Below are 22,866 nucleotides of genomic sequence, written 5' to 3' on the forward strand. Positions count from 1 at the left end.
GCCATTCAACCATCTCATCCTCTGTTGTCCCCTTCTCCTCTCACCTTCAATCTTTCCCAGCATCAGGGTCTTTTCAAATGAGTCAACTCTTCGCCTGAGGTGGCCAAAGTATTGGAGTTTCAGCTTCAACATCAGTCCTTCCAATGAACGTTCAGGACCTGATTTCCTTTAGGATGGACTGGTTGGATCTCCTTGCAGCCCAAGGGACTCTCAAGAGTCCTCTTCAACACCACAATTCAAAAGCATTAATTCTTCGGTGCTCAGCTTTCTTTATAGTCCAACTCTAACATCCATACATGACTACTAGAAAAACCATAGCCTTGACTAGATGGACCTTTGTTGGCAAAGTAATGTCTCTGCTTTTTAATATGCGCTAGGTTGGTCATAACTTTTCTTCCAAGGAGTAAGCGTCTTTTTATTTCATGGCTGCAATCACCATCTGCAGTGATTTTGGAGCCCAGAAAGATAAAGTCTGCCACTGTTTCCACTGGTGTTTCCTCATCTATTTGCCATGAAGTGATGGGACTGGATGCCATGATCTTCATTTTTTGAATGTTGAGCTTTAAGCCAACTTTTTACTCTCCTCTTTCACTTTCATCAAGAGGCTCTTTAGTTCTTCTTCACTTTCTGCCATAAGGCTGGTGTCATCTGCATATCTGAGGTTATTGATATTTCTCCCAGCAGTCTTGATTCCAGCTTGTGCTTCAGCCAGCCAGCCCAGTGTTTCTCATGATGTACTCTGCATATAAGTTAAACAAGCAGGGTGACAATATACAGCCTTGAAGTACTCCTTTTCCTATTTGGAACCAGTCTGTTGTTCCATGTCCAGTTCTAACTATTGCTTCCTGACCTGCATACAGATTTCTCAAAATAAGTTAGAAGGAAAAATTTTTCCCACCTTGGGAAGTATAATCTACATCATTCCTACGTAGACTGAGAGTGTCTATGAGTGAGGACCCCTTGTGCAGAGTCAAGCAGAGGGTTCATTGCGTTCATGTGAGTTTTTTCAGCAAATGGATTTGGATTGATTTCTGAATGATCTGTATTACTGGCTCTGCCCTGTGTTCTTTCAAATCACACTACTTAAGTAGCATCAATGAATTAGAACTGATACTAATCAATAAAATATTTCTGATCAACTCTTATAATGAGAACTTTGTTGTTGTTTGTTGTTCAGTCACTGAGTTATGTCCAACTCTTTGTGACCCCATGCATACCAGGCTTCCCTGCCCTTCGCTGTATCCTGGAGCTTGCTCAAACTCATGTCCATTGAGCTGGTGATACCATCCAACCATCTTGTCCTCTGTCGTCCCCTTCTCCTCCTGCCTTCAATCTTTCCCAGCAGCAGGGTCTTAACCATGTTTTCCATAAATCATTTTATTATGCCACCAAACATTTATTCATTGCCTTCCTTGTATAAATTATAGTATCATGTGCTTTCAGAGTTGTTAAGATGGTAGGGTTCAGCAAACTACACCCTTCAGCCAAATATGGTCTGTGACCTTTTTTGTGTAACCCCAAACTGAGTGGTTCTTACATTTTAAAGAGGCTTTAAAAAGAAAGAAATAAAGAAAAAAGAAAAATATAAGAGAAATATATGACCTAAAAAATCAATATTTACTTTGCTAACCCTTGTTTTTATGGAAGTTACATTTTAATCACACAAATGTAGAATATGCACACAATTTTAAAAAATATTACATTTTAATGATGTAATTATATTGATGTTTCCGTGGATCAGGCACTGACTGAACACTTCACAGCATTATTTCATTCAGTTTTCACCAAAATCACTAGAGGTCTTATTGTTATCACCAGTTTATAGATAATTCAGAGAGGTCAAATAGCTTGTCCATAGTCATGCAACAAGTAAGTGGTGGGGTTTAAACCAGGCTGTCTGATTCCAGGGCTCATTGTCTGTGTTATTGGAGATGCCAGGTAAGAGCCATAAATATGGTCAGAAAGAAATGAGAAGCTCTCCTTCAGAAGATCAGTAAAGATTTTGGGGAGGCAATGGCCTTTAACTGGGATTTTTTAAATATGATGCTCTTGGCAAGTTAAGAGGGAAAAGAGGGAAGGGCATTTGAGGTATAGGAAATAATAAAAACAAAGACACAGTGGCAAAGGAGCCCAGGAGATCTAAGGTCTAAGGATGAGAAACTGGAGGCCAGCATTCAAGAGTGGGGAATGAGGGAGGGGCCCTGCAGGGAGAAGTCAGAGTGAAGACTAGCAGGATCTGGGCTCTGATTTGGGAGAGCTACAAACTCTGCATCAAAGACTTGATGTTTTTTTCTGTAGTTAATGGAGAAACCTTGAATGTTTTTGAGCAAAGGAATAATAAGATCAGAGTTATATTGCAAGAAGATTAATCTTTTCAATTGGAAAAGGAAGGTTTTGTGACCACTGTCTTCCAAAAGACGCCACATCCGTCAATGTCACTCTCCTTAGAAGCAACATCAATATTGTCTCTAGGGCTGGTGTGCAATTAAAAAAATTCAGCGTTCGTATCACCAGGTTAATAGTATTACAGAAGATCACATTACTGATATATTGCTAAAATGATTTTAGCAAACATTTCTCATATGTCAGATGGCTCCAAATTACTCATTTGCAATTCACAAACATCAGGAGGAGATAGAAATGTTTTGAATTGCTACTATTAGATTTCTTATCTACTATTGCCCATGAAAAGTGAACGAGTATCCTTACCTTTGGATTTTCGTATCTCCTTGTGACATCATTTCACTGTTTAGTTCCACAGAAAGTTGGGGACCTGGAGGCAAACAGCAGTGGTTCTACGAAGTCCCTGGTAGTAAGCTGGTCGCCCCCTGCTGGAGACTGGGAGCAGTATCGTATCCTGCTCTGGAATGATTCCTCGGTGCTGCTCAACATCACCGTGGGAAAGGAGGAAACACACTATGTCATAGATGACGTGGGGCTTATACCGGGAAGACCGTATGAGATAGAAGTCACTGTTGAGAGCGGAAATCTGAAGAATTCTACGCGTTGCCAAGGCAGGACAGGTAAGCAAATAATACGGTGTTAATGACTGACAGAACCTTAATTTGGACCTTCGTCCAAGTAACCCAGGTAGCCATCAATGTCTTACCCCAGCATTCCCTGGATTTGAGACATTTTAGACTGGTAGACTTAAATAGGTTGGTAATATTTATTTTGTCAAATTAGAACAATAGAAATCACTTCCACTAGTAAGTCCATTGTTGTATCAAAGAAGGACCTTTTTTAACATCAAAAGAATAAGGAAACAATCTGGGCAAATCCTCTCCACAAAGTAGATATTTGATAACTATTTCCTCGGTAGTTAGTGTTAGAGAACCACTGCCTTGACCCACTTCTGACTAACGGGGGAGTTTCAGGTACAACAAAAGTTGTTAAAGCAGTGAGGGATATACTCAGACTTTAGGGCAGAGGAGAGTGATGTTTCTGAGACATGGATTTCCGTATTCTTGCTGTCACCATTACACTGTAATTCCATGGCTAAGTCACAACCTCTTTGAGTCCATTTCCTCAATTTTCAAATAAGAGAGTTGACCTCTAAGCTTAACATTTCTATAAAAATCCCTGTGACATGGAATACTCCACACTTAGAGTGAAATTCAAATATATTCTCTCTTAGTCTTGCCTAATAATCAGGAAATAACTACACTGATGCAGTGTTCTTAGAAGAATGTCAAAGAAAAGGACCAAGACATGTCTTGGTAGCTTGCCAACTGTGTCTTCCAGTCATCTCTTCGTTTTCCAACTGTTAATATCTCCTGGATGATGATCAAAAATAAATGACCCAGTAATTTCCAAGAGTATTCTTTTGAATCCTTATTTCTGGTTATATTACACAAACAAGTTTTTTGTGATTAGCTTTTTTTTTTTTTTTTGCTAAATGCTTATAAGCATTCAGAAAAGAAATGTTCAACTAGAACACTCCTGTGGATGGAAGGGAGCAGATCTCTAAAGAATACTCAGATGTATCCGAGTAAATCAATGACCCAGAAATTGTTGTTGTTCAGTTGCTCAGTCGTGTCTGACTCTTTTCTGCCCCATGGACTGCAGCACACCATGCACTGTCCTTCACCATCTCCCAGAGCTTGCTCAGACTCACGTCCATTGAGTCAGGGATGCCATCTAACTCTCTCATCCTCTGTCGTCCCCTTCTCTTCCTGCCCTCAATCTTTCCCAGCATCAGGGTCTTTTCTAATGAGTCGGTTCTTCGCATCAGGTGGCCAAACTATTGGAGCTTCAGCACCAGTCCCTCCAATGAATATTCAGGATTGATTTCCTTTAGAATTGACTGATTTGATCTCCTTGCAGTTTAAGGGACTCTCAAGAGTCTTCTCCAACACCCGAATGACCCAAATGTCTACTGCTTTTTCCTCAGTCCCCCTGGCTGTCCTTCATCTTCGTGTCAAACATGCCAATGAAACCTCACTGAGCATCATGTGGCAGACCCCTGCAGCAGAATGGGAGAAATACATCATTTCACTCGTTGACAGAGACCTCCTACTCATCCATAAGTTGCTTCCCAGAGATGCCAAAGAATTCACTTTTACTGACCTGGTGCCTGGACGAAAATACAAAGCTACAGTCACCAGTATTAGTGGAGACCTCAAAAATTCATCTTTAACAGAAGGAAGAACAGGTAATATTTTTAAATAAATTTTAGACTTTAAAAGTATCCTGTTTGCTGAATTATGTAACATTTCATCTTACAAATGTTCATTAAGAGCCTATTCAGTACAGGGCATACTGGGCATTGTATATGTATATACATTCATGTTTCATGTTTTCCATATATTTGCTCGCTGGGCTATAGTCTGGATAATTTCCTAGATCTTAGTTTTAGTTTATTAATTCTTTTTTTAGTTTTATCTCATCTGTTTGAAAGTCCACCCTTTGAGTTTTAAATTTTAATTGTTATGTTCACTTTTAAATATTTCCTTTGGTTGTCTTTCAAATCTGTTCTATATTCTGTTGCTCTTTCCATTCTCCCCCCTCTATTACTATAAGTAAACTAATGACTTTTATTTTCAATCTATGTCTGATCAGTGCAATATCTGAAATCATCAGGAGTTCAGTCCTATTGTTTACTGAGTTGTCTGCCTTTGCCCATGGTGCTTTACTTCCTCAAATGTTTGTGATGCTTTATCACATATCATATATCTTGGATTTTTATTTTGTGGGAATTCTTTGAGATAGGTTTCAGAAGGCATTTTCTTTTCTTGAGATTCTTTGAGGTGCACAGGATTTCTAGCAACTCAGACATTTAATCGAAATGATCAGCTTGAGGTTTTTGATCACCCAGGTTTTATGAATTTGGGTTGCAAACTCACTGAAAATGTGATGAATTCGCAGTGGAAGTTTTTTTCTCCCAATACTAAGGAGGCTGAAGTATATGGGGAACAGGGAGGAAATATTTATTTCACTTGCATTTAGAATGTAAGCTTTCAGGATTCAGTATTATGCAGAGTCACCTGTGAGGTTCCTCACCCTGGGAAAGTCCTATTCATAGTTCCAGCAAAGCTATAAAATCAAAGCTTAGATTTATATTTGAAAGATGCCCTCATGGTGAAAGTCTGCTTCAGCTATCCAGTTACCTCTCTCACTTTATTATAGGTTTCTGAGAATTCATTACATTCTTGGCAACTCATTCATATATTTACATTTTTATGTTTTGTCCAGCATGTGCAGTTGTGTTTATTGAGGGGATTTTCATGGTTTGTGCCAGAAATGAAAGTGTTTTTATAGTGATTTCCCTTGTTGTACAAAAGCTTTTAAGTTTAATCACATCTCATTTGTTTTTACTTTTATTTCTCTTGCATTTAGGGGACAAATCCAGAAAAATATTATTACAATTTATGTCAAGAGTGTTCTGCCTATGTTCTCTTCTAGAAGTTTTATAATTTCCAATCTTACATTTAGGTCTTTAATCAATTTTATTTTTGTGTGTAGTGTGATGAAATGTTCTAATCTCATTTTTGTACATGTAGCTGTCTAGTTATCCCAGCATCACTTGTTGAAGAGAATATCTTTCCTTCATTGTATAGTCTTGCCTCCTTTGCCATAGATTAAATAGCCATACATGTATGGATTTATTTCTGGGCTGTCTGTTCTGTTCTATTGATCTGTGTGTCTCTTTTTGTGCCAGTATCATATTGCTTTGATTACTGTACCTTTGTAGTATAATCTGAACTCTGGGAGCTTGGTGTCTCCAACTTTGTTCTTTTATTTCAAGATTACTTTGATAATTTATGGTTTTTGTGATTTCATGTGAATTTTAGGATTATTTTTTCCAGCTTTGTAAAAACTGTCATGGATATTTTGGTAGTAATTGCATTAAATCTATAGATTACTTTGGGTAGTAGAGCCATTTTAAACAATATTAATTCTTCTAATCCAAGAGCATGGGATATCTTTCCATTTCTTTGTATCATCTTTGTTTTCTTCATCAATGTTTTTATAGTTTTCAGACTTTATATTTCACCTCCTTGATTAAGTTTATTCTTTGATATTTTATCCTTTTTGATTTGTGGTTGTCATGGGATTCACATATGCTGCTGACCTATAATTATATATACTTGGTTTAGACTGGTAGTCATTTAAGATCACATGCATTCTGAAAGACCTACGTTTTTCAGTTTCCTACCCCACATTTTGTGGATCTGATACCATTATTTTACATCTTTTATCCCTTAATTGTATATGGTTATTATAGTCGCATTTACAATTTTTTGTCTTTTAATGTATGTACTGGCTTATTTAAGTGGCTGATCCTTCATTTTTATTATATATTTGCCTTTTCTAGTGGGAGTTTTTCATTTCCTACAGATTCTTCTTTTCTATTTAGAGAAGACCCCTCAACTTTTCTTTTAGGGTATATGTAGTATTGATGAACTTTTATTTTTTCTTGTCTTTAGTTTTTGCTTATCTCTACTTCTATTTTAACTGATAATCTTGCTGGGTATTTTAACTGATAATCATCCAATCTTAGGTTGGATGTTTTTCCCTTTCAGCACTTTGAACGTATCATGCCTCTGCCTTCTGGCCTGGAATATTTCTGCACAGAAATCAGCTGACAGCCTTATAGGGATTCCATTGTGTATGAGTCTTTGTTTTTCTTTTGTTGCCTTTAGAATTTTCTCTTTAGCTTTTGCCTTTTTAATTATGCTATGTCTTGGAATGGCTCTATTTGGGTTCATCTTATTTGGGACCCTCTGTGCTTCCTGAACCTGCATATCTGTTTCTTTCTTCATGCTTGAGAAGTCTTCAGATGTAATTTCATCAAATACATTTTCAATCCTCTTTTCTCTCTCTTCACCTCTGGGACCCCTATAATGCAAGTATTGGAACACTTAATGCTATTCCAGACATCTCTTAAATTGCTTTCATTTTTTAAAATTTGTTTTTCTTTCTTTCTTTTTTCTGATTGAGTAGTTTACATTATTCTGCCTCCTAGATCACTATGTGTTCCACTAAATCTGCTCCTCATTCCTTCTTAGTGTGTTTTTTTTTCTTTTATTTCAGCTATTGAATTATTCATTTCTGGTTGGATCTATTTTATATTTTCTGGTTCCTTGTTAAAGTGTTCACTGTTTAGATAATTTTTTTCCCCTAATTCAGTTAACATTTTTATTAACCAATGTTTTTAATTCTTTGCCTGGTAAATTGTTTATTTCTGTTTCATTCATTTTTTTAGGGATTTACTTTTTCTTTTCAATTGAGAGTAGTTCCTCTGCTTTTTCACTGTGCTCTCTGTCCTCTTGTTCCATCTTGATCTCCTCCTCTGGCTTGTCTTTTCCTTAATTATTAGTTTGCCTTGCAAAACATAAGTTTTTAACTTTGACGTCCAATTTGTCAATTTTTTCTTTCATGAATATGCTTTTGGTGTCCTATCTAAGAAATCTTTGTCTAACACAAGGTCATCAAAATTTTCTCCTAGAAGTTTCATAGTTTTAGGTTACAAATTTAGGTGTATTATCAATTTTGAATTTTTGTATATATGTGAGATATGAGGCAAAGTTTCTTTCTTTGCACATGGATAGCCAGTAGTTCTCATCCTCTTTGTTGAAAAGACTCTCCTTTCTTCACTGAATTGCGCTTGCATCTTTAAAAAAAATCAGTCTACTATAACGTGTTGTTCTTTTCTGAATCCTCAATTTTTTTCCGTTAGTCTGTCTGTCTACTTTTTTTTCCAACATCACGTTGTCTTCATTACTGTAGCTTTCTAGAAGTCTTGAAATCAGGTGATGTTAGTCCTTCAACTTTATTTTTGTTTTTCAAAATTATTTTGGCATATAATTTCACTGCTTTCCACATGTAATTTAGAATTAGAATTGAATCTTTCAATCCATGTACAGTAAAATATTTTAATGAATATGTTTATATTTTAATCAAAAAGTCAGTGATTTCTGAGAAAGGTTGTGCCAAGGTTCTAATCCCTTTGATTATCTATCATAATTCTGGGAAGAAGCACAAAGGAAATGTTGATCAAGTGCCAACTTCAAGATCTGTGTAAAAAGATTTGTTAATAGACATGTTAAAAATCACAATGGCTGTTAATTAGGTAAAGGGCACTAGCTCACAGGTAAGACAGATCAGGCCTTGGACCCCAGAATGACTCTTTCCTAGCACCGTTGTATAGGCCAATTACATTTTTTGATAATTGATTTGGTTGTTATCATTATTATTATTATTTAATACTATAATGTATATTATTGTGGCATTTTCATGTAGAATAGGGCTTCCCTTGTGGCTCAGCTGGTAAAGAATCCACCTGTAATGTGGGAGACCTGGGTTCGATCCCTAGTTTGAGAAGATCCCCTGGAGAAGGGAAAGGCTATCCACTCCAGTATTCTGGCCTGGAGAATTCCATGGACTGTACAGTCCATGGGGTTGCAGAGTCAGACATGACTAAACAACTTTCACTCACTCACATATGTATAATAAGAATGGGCCTCTTGAGAATGTGCCAGTAAAGAATTACCAGTTTCCTAGACTACAATCTAATCATCAGGTTGAAGGGATTTCCCAATACCACCCCATAACAACCATCCAGTAAATAATGTGACTTTCAGTTCTCACTGAGTAGGGACAGGTGAAATCCCATTAGGCAAGCAATTGTCAAAAATAGCACCTTTTTATTGTTTAAAATTTAAAATAAAAAATACTTAATTGGCATACATCTTATCCTTGGATATGAAATAATTTTGACTTTCCACATAAGCAGCTTTTTCAGAACGATGGAGTCTCTGTAGGGGACTAGTTCTCCATATGTCACAGAAAATAAGGTTGACTGTCTATATCAAAGTATATGTATATATTTTAGCATTTTCAAAACTGCCTCCCTTTTTACTCCTTTTTGTCACACTTCCTTAGGGTAATGAAGTATCACCTGTTTTTCCTTCCCTCTCTGCTCCGTTTCAGTGCCTGCCCAAGTGACTGGTTTGCGTGTGGCTAACCAAGGGACAACCAGCAGTCTGTTTACTAACTGGACCCAGGCCGTGGGAGGTGTCGAGTTCTACCAAGTCTTACTGATCCATGAAAACGTGGTCATCAAAAATGAAAGTGTCTCCAGTGACACCAGCAGATACAGTTTCCACTCCCTCAAGCCAGGCAGCCTCTACTCCGTGGTGGTAACAACAGTAAGCGGAGGGATCTCTTCCCGACAAGTGGTGGTGGAGGGAAGGACAGGTAAGAAGAGTGTGACCTACGGATATCTGAGCACATGGAACCTCCAGAGTATATCCTAGAAGTCTTAAAACATCCTAAAGACAGGCCCAACTCAGACCTTCCTAAAAGCCAAGTTTCAATACTATTTAGATAGTACATGGTGATCTCCCAGGAATGGAAATTGGAGGATGAGCGAGAGAGGAGAGAATGAATACTAAGTTTTCTAAAATCTCCAATACTTGTGTCAGAACTCCATGATGACACAATAGTCATTTGCTGCCTAAGTTTATTCCTTCATCCAGCTGGTTTTCTTTGAAATTTTTAAGTCAGATTAAGGTAAGCAAGTCATAAATCATAAACTTAAAAAAAAAAAACGTATCTTCCATTCTCTTTCTTATTCTTTGTTTCAAGACAGAAAAAACAATGATCTTCAACTTCTATGGTTGAAAGTTAATAAAATTCCCTAATCCCATATATTTTCATGGGCAACATTAAACAGTGTTTAATACTGTATGCCACCTAAACAGTGTTCCTTTACCTTAAAGAGTTCGTAGTAAAATAAGGCAGAGAGCTAAGCAAATAAATATCTTATGGCAATATGTGTCCGACAGAGGTGCAGCACCAAAGAAAGGAATATAATTTTCTACACAACACAAAGAAAGAATCTAAGTACAATATAAAATGTATGTTCTAGTTTCTTAGAAAGGAAAACAGTTAAATAAATCCAATAGAAGCTTTAATATTTATTAGTGACCTCAGAATCAGGTCAGTGACTTTGCCTATTTAATTTCATATGATTATAATAAGTTGGATGTCAGGCTCATCCCTCTGTATTTTCAATGCTCAGATTCTGAGTATCAGCAGCATATATCCACAGTTATGTCCTTTTCTAAAATCATAAATCTCATCTGCTTATTGAATCCAAGGACCAATAACTTCATTAACTCTCCCAAAAGATCAACTAAGTCGCTGAAAAGATATTTCTTGTCTAGGTAGAAATTCACTGATGTCAGCTCATTTCTGTCATTTCTGTGGCAACTGATGCTGTTCTTCCTGATATCTTCCTTCTTCTCCTTTAGTGATTCTTAGCACTATCCATCAGTGTAGCATAATTGGATTGGGGGACCCAAAAGCTTAGTTTGGGGTCAAGAGGCCTAGATTCTGACCCTAGCTCTCCATTAACTTATCTCTCTAAGCCTTCATTTTCTCTCCCATCCCCAGTAATTCATGCCAACACCAGGTATCAGAGTGGGGAAAGAGAAATAAGTTGAAGAGAAGAGTTGAGAAGGAACTTGCCTCCATTTCCTATTGAGTTGCAGTTGCATTAGTCAGATTACACTGACTTATTTCCTGCTTATACAACTGTACAATGTAGGTGTTCCTGATTGGACAACTCTATTGGGTGGTTCTTCTCCAAGCAGTAATTTAGGGACCCTGGGTCCTACCATCTGTGGTTCTTCCTTCCTCTAGATCCTCGGAGGTCTCTTCATTTCTCCAGAGGATGGAGATTATGGGGAGGAGAAAGACTACCAAAGCTGGAAGTAAACACATCACTTCCACCCACATTCCTTTAACGGGAACAGTTGTATGACTACACTGCGCTGCAGGACTGGCTGGGCAGTATAGTCTAGCTGTGTGTCCAAGAGGAAAAGGAAATGGTTTGGTAAGCAAGTAGTCAGATTCTGCTACATAGGTCAATTCCCATCTTAAAATACCCCAAGGGCTACCCAGCTTATTGTGCTATACTAAAATAGTTTGGTGTCTGAGATCACTTGATAAATGGGACTTGTAATTATTTTATACTATATTTTAATGGCAACAGAGGTATCAGTATTTGACCAACATTATATAATAAAAGTATGCAAAAAATAGGCAAGAAATTCTTTGAAGAATGATTATAAAGTTTTGAGGAGAGGACAAGATATGAATAAGTACAAGCATCAGTTATTTTATTCAAACACATTGAGTGCAGAAAAAAGAGAAAAATGGAATATTACTATAGAGACACAATATTGAGAATTTTGAAAGGTGCTTTGGTTAGTATATTTTGAACATGGTAGATTGTAAGAATAATTCAGTGGCTAAAGCCTTGATAATCATTACCATCTAGTCAACTTGCTGAAGTATTAGTCAAGGTTGAAATAATTCATTTATACTTATACAGATTTTAAACATATATATATATATATAAAAAAAACCTCCCAGTTTAGATAAAGTGGCAAAATATTTAAAATTTAAAATATCAAATATGTTTAACAAATCTAGTTATAACCTGAAAAAATGCTAATTCTAAAGAAAAATAAGTTTTATATCTGTCTTTTAATTTTATATCTGTCTTTTTAAACATGAGCTTATATTTTTGGTTATATTTTTGATAATTATATCTTTTCTAATAAAATGTTAGTAGTTGCAAATATTTCCAGGAGTTTTGAAAAATAAGCATAGTTATTTTGGGAGCTACCAAGGGATGTGATGTGCAGATACTAGGAAGGACAGAAAATAAAGAAAAAAAGGAAGGGAAGAAGGAAGGAAGTCATCAATACACAAATAATATGGCTAAAAGTTCAATGTTATATATAGGAAATGTCCATATACATGGAACAGCATTAGCAAAATTATTCAATAGAGTGCTGTTTATATCTTCAGTGATGGATAAGTGCTTATAGATGTAAAAAAGACTTTAGGGCTTAAACCACAAAGTCGGAGCATATTAGATAAGAAGGATTCTCAGAGGTCATCTAGCCAAATCCCATCAATTATATGTGACGTATGGATTTTGACAATTATATGAAAATGTTTACCTGAAGTCAGTCAACCAATTATGAAAACTGCAGTGGAGTTCATATATAATATAATATTTTATTCTGATACTCACTACTGACAGTACTGTTTGTTGTGCACTTATTTCTAATACAGGGTATAACTATTATTCAGCATCACAATGATTAATTTTCAGACTGAACTAGTAGCTGGGGAACTCCTGAAAGGCATCCGCATCTTTTCTATTTTTGTACGATTATGGTGGACACCAGAAAAGTCATTATCTCCACGACAGGTCTTTGTGCCCACAAGTCTGGTCTCCAGACTAGTTGCTTACGGAATAGATATTTAAGTTTATTTCTTACCACTAGAGGGCAGGAAATGCTTTGCAAAGGGAAATACAACCCCTTCACCTGTGTTCATGATTAGACACCCCAGAAATAAATAACTTAATCACAAGATCGAAGCTATCCCAAGGTCTAAGACTTTAGAAAAGCCGTTGTATCTTGAATACCTTTTCCCTCAAACTCCTTTCTCTATCAGTGGGTTTGGATTCAAGCTCATACATTTAGGATGTTAATGTTTGTTCCCTGTCCTGCAAAGGGAACCTCCTGACACTCTCACATAAAAATGCCTCCACTTCAAATCCTCTGCAAACCGTCACACCATGAAAATTCAATAGCAGCACCCTTATATTGCTGAGGCATCCAAAAGACTTCTTGCATCTTCATTTTGGTTAGCCTTCTGAGGTAAGAACTCTCAGCTTCCCAAAGCTAACGTGAAATCCTTACACTTCCTCAACACTTCCTAGGTAATCAGATCTTCTGAGTCCACGCCGTTTGTGCTGACCGCAGTAAATGACTCACAATTTGACTGTGCTTTTCTTTTTAAATATTCTCCCCCTCTTTAAAATCCCAGTCCCTTCCAGTGTGAGTGGAGTAACGGTAAACAACTCTGGCCGCAGTGACTATCTCAGCATATCCTGGCTGCCGGCTCCCGGAGACGTGGATAACTACGTGGTAACGCTCTCCCATGACGGCAGGGTGCTTCAGTCCCTGGTGACTGCCAAGTCTGTCGGCGAATGTTCCTTCAGCTCCCTCACCCCAGGCCGCCTCTACAACGTGACCATAACTACGAGGAGTGGCAAATATGAAAGTCATTCCTTCAGCCAAGAGCGGACAGGTGAGGCTTTCATGAGATGCAGACTCTCTGAGAACCAGCCACCTACATGGTTCAGAGCATCAGGCAGGCATGTGTGTGTGCTAAGTCGCTTCAGTCCTGTCCACCTCTTTGTGAGTCCATGGACTGTAGCCCAGCAGGCTCCTCTGTCCATGGGATTCTCCGGGCAAGAATACTGGAGTGGGTTGCCATGCCCTCTTCCAGGACATCTTCCCAACCCAGGGATCAAACCCACATCTCTTATGTGTCCTGCACTGGCAGGTGGGTTCTTTACCACTAGCGCCACCTGGGAAGCTCCTGAGGACATCATAGATGTGAGCAATTCTGTAAGGACGGGATTAAAGACTGCTGAGATCACAACACTCTTCTAGAGTCCTCATATTTTGACCCAACAAGTTCCTTATGTGAGCAGATGGTACCTTCAGAATAAGATGAACACAATTTTTGTGGCTAGAGTTCATAGTATATTTAAATATAGTATCAAGTATTTCTGTTTAGGAAGTACTTTTTGGTTTCTAGACCCTGGCTTTATATATGTTCACTAATTTAATCCTTATAAAGTCCTTATTGAGGTAGTTAGTATTCCCATCTTACAGGTTGTGGTAAGTGTTGAACCAAAGTCCTAGGTAACTTGCCCAGTTGTTTAACTTGTTAAACAGCCAGGGCATTTCACATCCTCGATTTTAAACTCAGTTCTGAATGACCCAAGAGCCTATAATGTTCTCTGTCCTGAAATTTTTCCTGAAATGTCTTTTGGTCAAGACCACTGTTCATCCTTTTTTTAGATAAGGTGAAAATGTGAAACTTTATTGTTCTGAGACTAGGAGCAAAATCTTAGCAAAGGCATTGAAGGCTTGGTCTTTAATGTGCTATAAAGAACTAAATTTAGACAGCTACCATTTTCCCAATTTACTTATACCTCCTGGGGCTTACATCTGTGATTACTGCTTAAGGTGCTGTTAATGTTTTGTCAAATCTTTCCTGCTGAGCTATGGGTTGATATTTACATTTTAAAATGTCAGTTTTCCATGAGGATCTGGGACAACTAATATCATTTAATGCCCCAACACAAGATTTGGAGCCTAGTAGTAGGCACTCAATGAATGTTTGATGAATGAATAATCAGAAATCACTTAGACTGGAGGTTTTTACCCAGTGCTTCATTAGGTAGACTTTTGGAAAACAGTACCCCCAAAATTTTCTGTGAAGTTGTTGGGGACAGGGGAAGTATGTGCATTCCTTTGGAAAGACAGTGGATGGCTTTTTATCAGAGTCTCACAATTTCTGTAACCTCAAAAAGTTAAGAGCCACCAATTCACATTGCTGCAGCATGCTAACATTGAAAGTGTCTGTAGAGTGGTCTAATTCCATCTCATTTGAGATAAGGCCCCAGAAAGAAACTGTGGCTTCCTAAAGGTCACATGGCTGACCAGTACCCAAGCTCAACTGTATTCAAGGGCTGTTTCCATTACATAATGTTCTCTCTGAAAGCACTAGTTGGAGATACAAAGAGATAGTCCTTACCCTCAAATGATTTAAAGTTTAATTATGCTGATAAGCACAATACTGTCTTAGATCTGAAAAGCAGATTTCTATTTACAAAGCAGCCTCATGTCAGCATTTTATGTTGATTTAACTTGGAGCCTAAAAATTGCCAGAAATTAAAGGATATGTCATCCAGTCACCAACCCTTTTCTTTCCCTTGGTGTCAGTTCATGACTGTTCCATGTCCACATGACTTTCATATTGCAAGGTCTTGTGCTCAGATTGTTTTTAAATGCAAGAAAAGTGAGTCTTTATTCAAAGCACCCTTTTGATTCTTTACCAGCATGAACTTGGATTTGGCGCATGACTAATCAGGGTAGACCATTGCCCCTGACAAATCAGTTTAACTGGAGTGCCGTGTCTGAGCTGTTGCCTTGTTGATTTTGGCTGATTGTCTCAATGCCCTTTTCCTTTTCTAATGCTTTTGTTCTACATTTCTGGTCATAATGTCAGTATTTCTAATTCTGTACCACATCATCTCACCGTGTATCAAGGCAAGTCTCACAAATTACCCTCAGTTCCACCTGGAGAGCCCTTTATTGACTTAGCGTGGTACTCAGCCTAGTTTTTCTCCCTGAAAGAGTTGCTTTGTCTTCAGTAAATTGCCTGGATCATCAACCTTTCTTAGCCCATACAAACAGCGTCACTCTGGAATGTATTCTCTTCTGTGATGACTAAATTCTAGCAACATGCTGATGGGTTCCAGGTAAACATCTTGGGAGAAAAGCATACCTGCTCTTTCTCCATATCTGGAATGTGATAAATTCCTGTATAAAGCCCAGCACACATAAGGCAACAAAGGATAATAGTGCAACTTGTAGGTGTGAGAAACATCATGAAAAATGTAGCTTAGATACCAAAATATTAAAGTTTCTGGATCATTTCATGCTTGGGGAAACGTAGGAGAGAAAACCTGGACATAGGCTTAGCATGTGATCAGAGCAGAAATCCCTTGACATACACCAAACACAGAGATTGCCCAGATCCAGAGAACATGGTGGCATTGAGATGGAGTTTAGCACCCTGGATCAGGCTGAGTTCATCTCTCTTCTCAATTCTCCTTCTCATTAATATTTGTAAAATCCAGTTATGCCAAATAGTAATTAATCTGGGACCTACTTTTGAATTAAAATACAGCCCCAAATAAAAAAATAGAATATCTGTGATATCATGCTCTAAATACAGAATTGGCTTATTTTACAGTGCTCCTGTTAACAAGCATTCATGGACTGATTGATCAATTGAGAGGAAAACTATAGGTTCACAGAATTGTTTATTTATATAGTTATGGGGAACGTCAGGTGCACAAAATTAAATTAATCATAATTCTTGGCTCAGGGTCCTATGTGTCAGTTGCCACTTTGCCAGTTTTGTTTTTTAGGCATTTAATTAATAATTTTTAATAATTTTATATGTACATCAGAAAGCACTACCCAGAACAAAAGCTAGAGACTTAATAATCTACATCAAATCATGAGATGCCCTCCTCACTAATCCATCCCACAATAGCCATCATCTTGACTCCTGTTTTTCTCTCTTGCCTTCCATGTTCCACTTTTATTATTTATGTAATCCTAAAATTATATATTTTTTTAAATTTTCAGTTGTTTTGATATAAAATAGGTATTTTCATGCAATCTTCTGGGACTTAGATTTTTTTTCACTTAATATTAAATTCATCCATATTTTGTGTTTTGCTATTAAGGACAAGAAATCCAGATTTTTGTGTTTTGAGTTAAGAAAAATTAATTATGACTTCCATATACTGTTTCACTGTGTTTATTTACCAGTTCATTCATTCAGTCTTCTGTGAATGAGCACCCTCTCTCACACTGGGTTTTATCAGGTTTTTAAATTTTGTCAACCACATGGATGTAAAATCGTATTTTACCATGGCCCTAACTAGCGTTTCCTTGGTCACCAATGATGCTGAACATATTTTCGTGTATCAATTACCACATGTCCTTCCTCTTCTTCCATTTTCTTTTGGATTGTTTATACTCATGTTGGTAACTTATTGTCATATATTGAGTTGCCAAGGTATGCTGGAATTATTAATGTCATCGCTATCATTCATATTAATCATCAGTTATTACATTTAATGTTCCATCTTGTACTGACACTTTGTATAGGCTAACAATAGGATTAGGATTCATTCATCAGGTTCTGTAAAAAAAGATCCATTTAATCACTCCAAATAGTGTAACCATCTTTCCTCTCCAGAAATTTGTGATCTGAAGGTCTAAGATTTTTTTCTTTTAAATGCACACAGTAAAAATCTCCTCACTTTCCTTTATCATCTGAGATTGTCATCTGTGATAAGTGGCTCCCTCAGAATCATTCTATATCTAGCTGTTTTCTGTTCTCTTTTTTCAGTGCCTAACAAGGTCCAGGGAGTCAGTATCAGCAACTCGGCCAGGAGTGACTATTTAAAGGTATCCTGGGTACATGCCTCTGGAGACTTTGATCACTATGAAGTAACCATTAAAAACAAAAACAACTTCATTCAAACAAAAAGCATTCCCAAGTCTGAAAATGAGTGTATATTTGTTAAGCTCGTCCCTGGACGGTTGTACAGTGTTACTGTTAGTACAAAAAGTGGACAATATGAAGCCAGTGAACAAGGAAATGGAAGAACAAGTAAGTGAAAAGATTGCAAAATTTCATGGTTGGTTGGGACTTTAAAGGTCATTGAGTATATAATTTATCTGAACCTTGAATTTTATCTACTTATTGATCAGTAAATTATATTCCCAGTTAGTCTCACTTGGAATTAATATCATTCAGCCAAGCCAGGACCTTGTAATCACAGAATATTTATTGACAGATAAAAGCAAGCATAGTGGACAAGCAGGAAGGCCAAATTTCGCATTTTTCTTCCCTGTCCTCCTGCATCATGCATTTAAAGTTCTAGACATGTCGTTTTATCTTATGATTGAGATCATAACTCATTTTATAATTATATTCTAGCAACATTTAGCATATAAGATTTATGTAAGGAAAAAAATTGCAATCTTAATAGTGGCTTCCAATTTTTCTTGTTTAATTATGCGTGAAGTCGCTGACGTGGTTTATTTGGGGAAGAGAGATGTTTGCCAGTTCTGTGAATGTGATTCATAAATTATTGTGGAGTAAACTCTAATCAGTCACTTTCTCGAAATGTCTTCTTATAGTCCCAGAGGCTGTCAAGGATCTCACCCTGCAGGACAGGAGTACCGAGGACCTTTGGGTGACGTGGACACGAGCTGACGGGGATGTCGACCAGTACGAGATCCAGTTGCTCTTCAACGATATGAAAGTATTTCCTCCTTTTCACCTTGTCAGTACTGCAACTGAGTATCGATTCACCTCCCTCACCCCGGGGCGCAAGTATAAAATTCTTGTCTTGACGATTAGTGGAGATGTCCAGCAGTCAGCCTTCATTGAGGGCTTCACAGGTAATTGGAAATCCGGCTCTCGAACCTGACTAGATAGAGCAGTGTATTTAGCATGTTGGGTAGCCAAGTGTTTTGGTTGAGGATTGAAGGGCTAAGGGGTGAGGGAGGAGTGGAAAGAAAGGAGAAGTTTATCTCGATAGTGACAATGATGTTGTCCAAGCTAGTTTAACAAAACTGAAGTATGATGTAGGGAAGAAGAAAAGGTTTCTGAAAAAAAAGCATTGAATTGATGTGAATAGCTGTTGCCTGTGAGTCATACAAATTAAGTAGAAATAACTGGGTTGGTTGGTTGGTTGTATATTCCTTCTTTGGAACTCTATTGGGAATGTTGCTATAACAGCTAACATTTATTAAGAGTTTACCGTGAACTGGACCCACAGCAAAGAACTTTATGTGGAAATTTTGTTCAGTCCTAACAATTTCATGGACTGGTTACTATTATTATCACTGCTGTTTTTCTGATGAGGAAATTGAAACTTACAGGGGTTGAGTAATTTGCCTATAGTCCCACAGCTAGTAAATGAGGAGAACAAGACCTGGACCAAGACAGTCTCATTAGCACCCTCTGTGTAACTGGAGTTCTTCATTTCCACTCACTGGCCTTAATGTCCCTCTAAATTTCCCTTATCAACTTCAGTTCAAGCAAAAAAGTCAGAGAAAAATGGTAGACTGATAGCAATTTTTTCATATGTATTCTTTCAGTAGATGCCAAAAGGTAGGAAGCATGAAAATTTTAGTTGAAAATTTCCACAACTCATTCTCCAAGTGATTTTTTTTTTAATTTACTGTCTTTTCTTAGTTCCTAGTGTGGTCAAAAATATTCACATTTCTCCCAGCGGGGCAACAGATAGTCTGACAGTGAACTGGACTCCTGGTGGGGGTGATGTGGATTCCTACGTGGTCTCAGCATTCAGGCAGAATCAAATGGTCGAGTCTCAGACTGTCCTCAAGTATGTGTCTGAGTACACGTTCCAGAGGCTGGAGGCTGGTGAGCAGTACCGGATCGTGATCGCTTCTGTCAGCGGGTCCCAGAAAAACCAGATCGATGCGCTTGGGCGGACAAGTAAGTGTCCACCTGGAAAAGGGCCAGATAGTTCTCCAGGGCCAGTCACAAATGGACAATATCCAAACTCAAAACCACTGAATTTATACAGTTCGATGTGATTTCAAGAGCTTTTCTCATATTTTTTTCTTTGCATTTTCCTTTTTTTAATAGAGATGTTCAAAGCAAATGAAAGGTAATTAGAAACCAAATCATATGAATAGATTTTTTTCTCACTCAAGGAATATAAATAGCTGATTTTCTAACCTATGCATTTTTCAAAAGTTTACTCCTTTCTTTAAATTCTTTAAAGAAAAATACACTTATGTCATCTTATTTCATTTGTGATAAATTAATAATATTCTGTTTATTTATATTAATGCATGCTAAGTCACTTCAGTCATGTCCAACTCTTTGCGACCCCATGAACCATAGCCTGCCAGGCTCCTCTGTCCATGGGATTCTCAGGCAAGAATACTGGGGTGGGTTGCCATGTCCTCCACCAGGGGATCTTCCTGACCCAGGGATTGAACCCATGTCTCTTACATCTCCTGCCTTGGCAGGCAGGTTCTTTACCACTAGCACCACCTGGGAAGTCCATTTATTCATATATTAATCAGTTCAGTTCAGTCACTCAGTCGTGTCCAACTCTTTGCAACTCCATGGGCTACAGCACACCAGGCCTCCCTGTCATCACCAACTCCTGGAGCTTGCTCAAATACATGTCCATCAGGTCGGTGATGCAACCCAACCATCTCATTCTCTGTCATCCCCTTCTCCTCCTGCCTTCAGTCTTTCCCAGAATCAGGGTCTTTTCCAATGAGTCAGTTCTTCGCATCAGGTGGCCAAAGTATTGGAGTTTCAGCTTCAGCATCACTCCTTCCAATGAATATTCAGGACTGATTTCCTTTAGGATGGACTGGTTTGATGTCCTTGCAGTCCAAGGGACTCTCAAGAGTCTTCTCCAACACCACAGTTCAAAAGCATCAGTTCTTCGGCACTCAGCCTTCTTTATAGTCCAACTCTCACATCCATACATGACTACTGGCAAAACCATAGCTTTGCCCAGGTGGAACTTTGTCACCAAAGTAATGTCTCTGCTTTTTAATATGCTGTCTAAGTTTGTCATAGATTTTCTTCCAAGGAGTAAGCATCTTTTAATTTCATGGTTGCAGTCACCATCTACATTTATATTAATAACACTATTCATACAGTGCTTTCAAAACAAAAATAAGCTAGAAGCACCCTGTAAATACCAGGCATCTAGAATGAGCCTTAGGGACTTTCCTGGTGGTCCACTGTTTAAGACTTCACCTTCCAATTCAGGGGTGCAGATTTGATCCCTCGTCAGGGAGCTAAGATCCCACATACTTCAGAGCCAAAAATCCAAAACATAAAACAGAAGCAATATTGTAACAAATTCAATAAAGACTTTTAAAATGGTCCAGTCCACATAAAAAAAAAAAATCTTAAAAAAAAAATAGTAAAATGATCTTTAGCCACACTACAAAATAGAAATCATTATCTTCATTTTATAGATGAGGAAAGTAAGGCTCAGAAAGTTTATGAAACATTATCAAGGATACATGTAATAAGGCCTAGAACTATAATGCACATTTAAGTGTCTCTGACTCCAAACCTCATGGTCTCTCTACCACGACACAATATGTGCTAGATATCTTCTACCCTCATGACCATTTATGTAGTTGTGGGGCCCGGGCCTCTGTACTGTGCCTTGCCTGTCTCTATTTCATATGTATCTCCAACTATATGTCAAGCACTATGTTAGAAAACGGGAATTTAACAGCACGATAGAGCCCGTGAGCAAAGAAGTCTACAATCTAAAGAAGGAAGCAGAGAAGTGAAAAGGCAATTACAGTACAACACAATACTTGTTAAAATAAAAGTAAAAATGGGATATTACAGAAGCAAACAGAAAGAGTCAGGGGGACTTGCCTGGTGGTCCAATGGGTAAGACTTCCTGCTCCCAGTACAGGGGGCCTGGGTTCAATTCCTGGTCTGGGAACTAGATCCTACATGCCACTACATGCCACAGCTAAAGATCCTGCATTCTGCAACTGGGACCTGGCACAGTCAAATAAATAAATAAATATTTTGGGGAAAAAAAAGTCAGGGAAGGCTTCCAGGAGAAAGTAACATTTAAAAAGACACTAGGAAATCATCCTGGTGAAGTATATGTTGATTAGGTTCAAGCAGAAAAGCGAAGGCCTGGAGGGAAGAGGATGCATGGCTCATTTGAAGAGCTACACACCATTATTTCTAGAATAAAGATGTGAGCCATGTGGCCAAGTAGGTAGATGGACCTAATTACCAAGGGCCTCATTGTTAAAATTATAGAATTACAGAGAGCGATGAAGGGCTGTAAGCATTGTGTGCTATGAGAATCTGCCAGACACTGAGGTTTGGAGCAGTGGGACATGAGGAAACTCTGGTCAAGAGCCACTTGCAGTGCTGTGGGTGAGAAATGAGTGCCCTAGGCTAGAGCAGTAGAGAAGGAGAGAAGTGGAGAGACCCAAGAGATGTAGGACTTAAGATGCAGGAGTGACAGGACTCACGCTTGATTATGTAGAAGGGTGAGGGTGACAAGTCAAGTTTCTGACTTGGACCAAGACGTAGAAACAATGAGCACTAAGGAGGTGGAGGAGGGAGATGAGGAGTTCGATTTGGGCATCTTAAGAGCTGGGAGTCTGTGGAAAATCCAGAGAGGAATGTCATTTGCAAAACTAGAAGAGAGATCTGAACTGAGTTTAAATCTGGGGGTCATCACCACGTGGGTGACAATTCAAATTATGGGAGTGTATGTGATCTCTTGAGGAGACTGGGTAGAATGAGAAAAAATATAAGCATAGCACACTAAATATTATTAATAAACAATACCATCTGGTCTTTCATATCAGAAGCCGTAGGACAAAGACTGTTATATGCTAGTGCTTAGGTCAAGGCTTGAAGCTTTGACCTGAGTTAATCTCGGGAAGGAAAGTCTAAACAACGTAATTCAGTCATCCAAACTATATTCATTGAGTGTAAGTTTGTTCAGCATTCTTCCACTTTGTAAATACTTACATATGTATAACTCTGCCTATCAGTGTCATTCTCACTAATTTTTCTACTTGTTTGACTTCAAGATCCTTTAAATCAGAGGGGAAAAATAGAGAATCTAAGCAGTTATATGGCTAACTCAGGTCAAGAAATACTGGGTTG

The 22,866-nt window shown here is 38.0% G+C and overlaps 1 protein-coding gene across 3 annotated transcripts in view; it reads left to right on the forward strand.

Moving 5' to 3' along the window:
* Window positions 1–22,866, forward strand: part of PTPRB (protein tyrosine phosphatase receptor type B) — a 119,019-nt gene that overhangs the window by 48,867 nt on the left and 47,286 nt on the right. For all 3 annotated transcript variants that reach the window (XM_020893842.2, XM_070454595.1, XM_020893839.2), the window contains 7 exons: window positions 2,754–3,023; window positions 4,394–4,654; window positions 9,436–9,702; window positions 13,360–13,623; window positions 17,542–17,805; window positions 18,339–18,602; window positions 19,402–19,665. In XM_020893842.2, coding sequence (XP_020749501.2) covers window positions 2,754–3,023; window positions 4,394–4,654; window positions 9,436–9,702; window positions 13,360–13,623; window positions 17,542–17,805; window positions 18,339–18,602; window positions 19,402–19,665 — 1,854 coding nt within the window. The remainder of the gene's footprint in view (window positions 1–2,753; window positions 3,024–4,393; window positions 4,655–9,435; window positions 9,703–13,359; window positions 13,624–17,541; window positions 17,806–18,338; window positions 18,603–19,401; window positions 19,666–22,866) is intronic.

Source organism: Odocoileus virginianus, chromosome 24 (genome assembly GCF_023699985.2).
Source record: "Odocoileus virginianus isolate 20LAN1187 ecotype Illinois chromosome 24, Ovbor_1.2, whole genome shotgun sequence".
NCBI classification, from domain to species: Eukaryota; Metazoa; Chordata; class Mammalia; order Artiodactyla; family Cervidae; genus Odocoileus; species Odocoileus virginianus.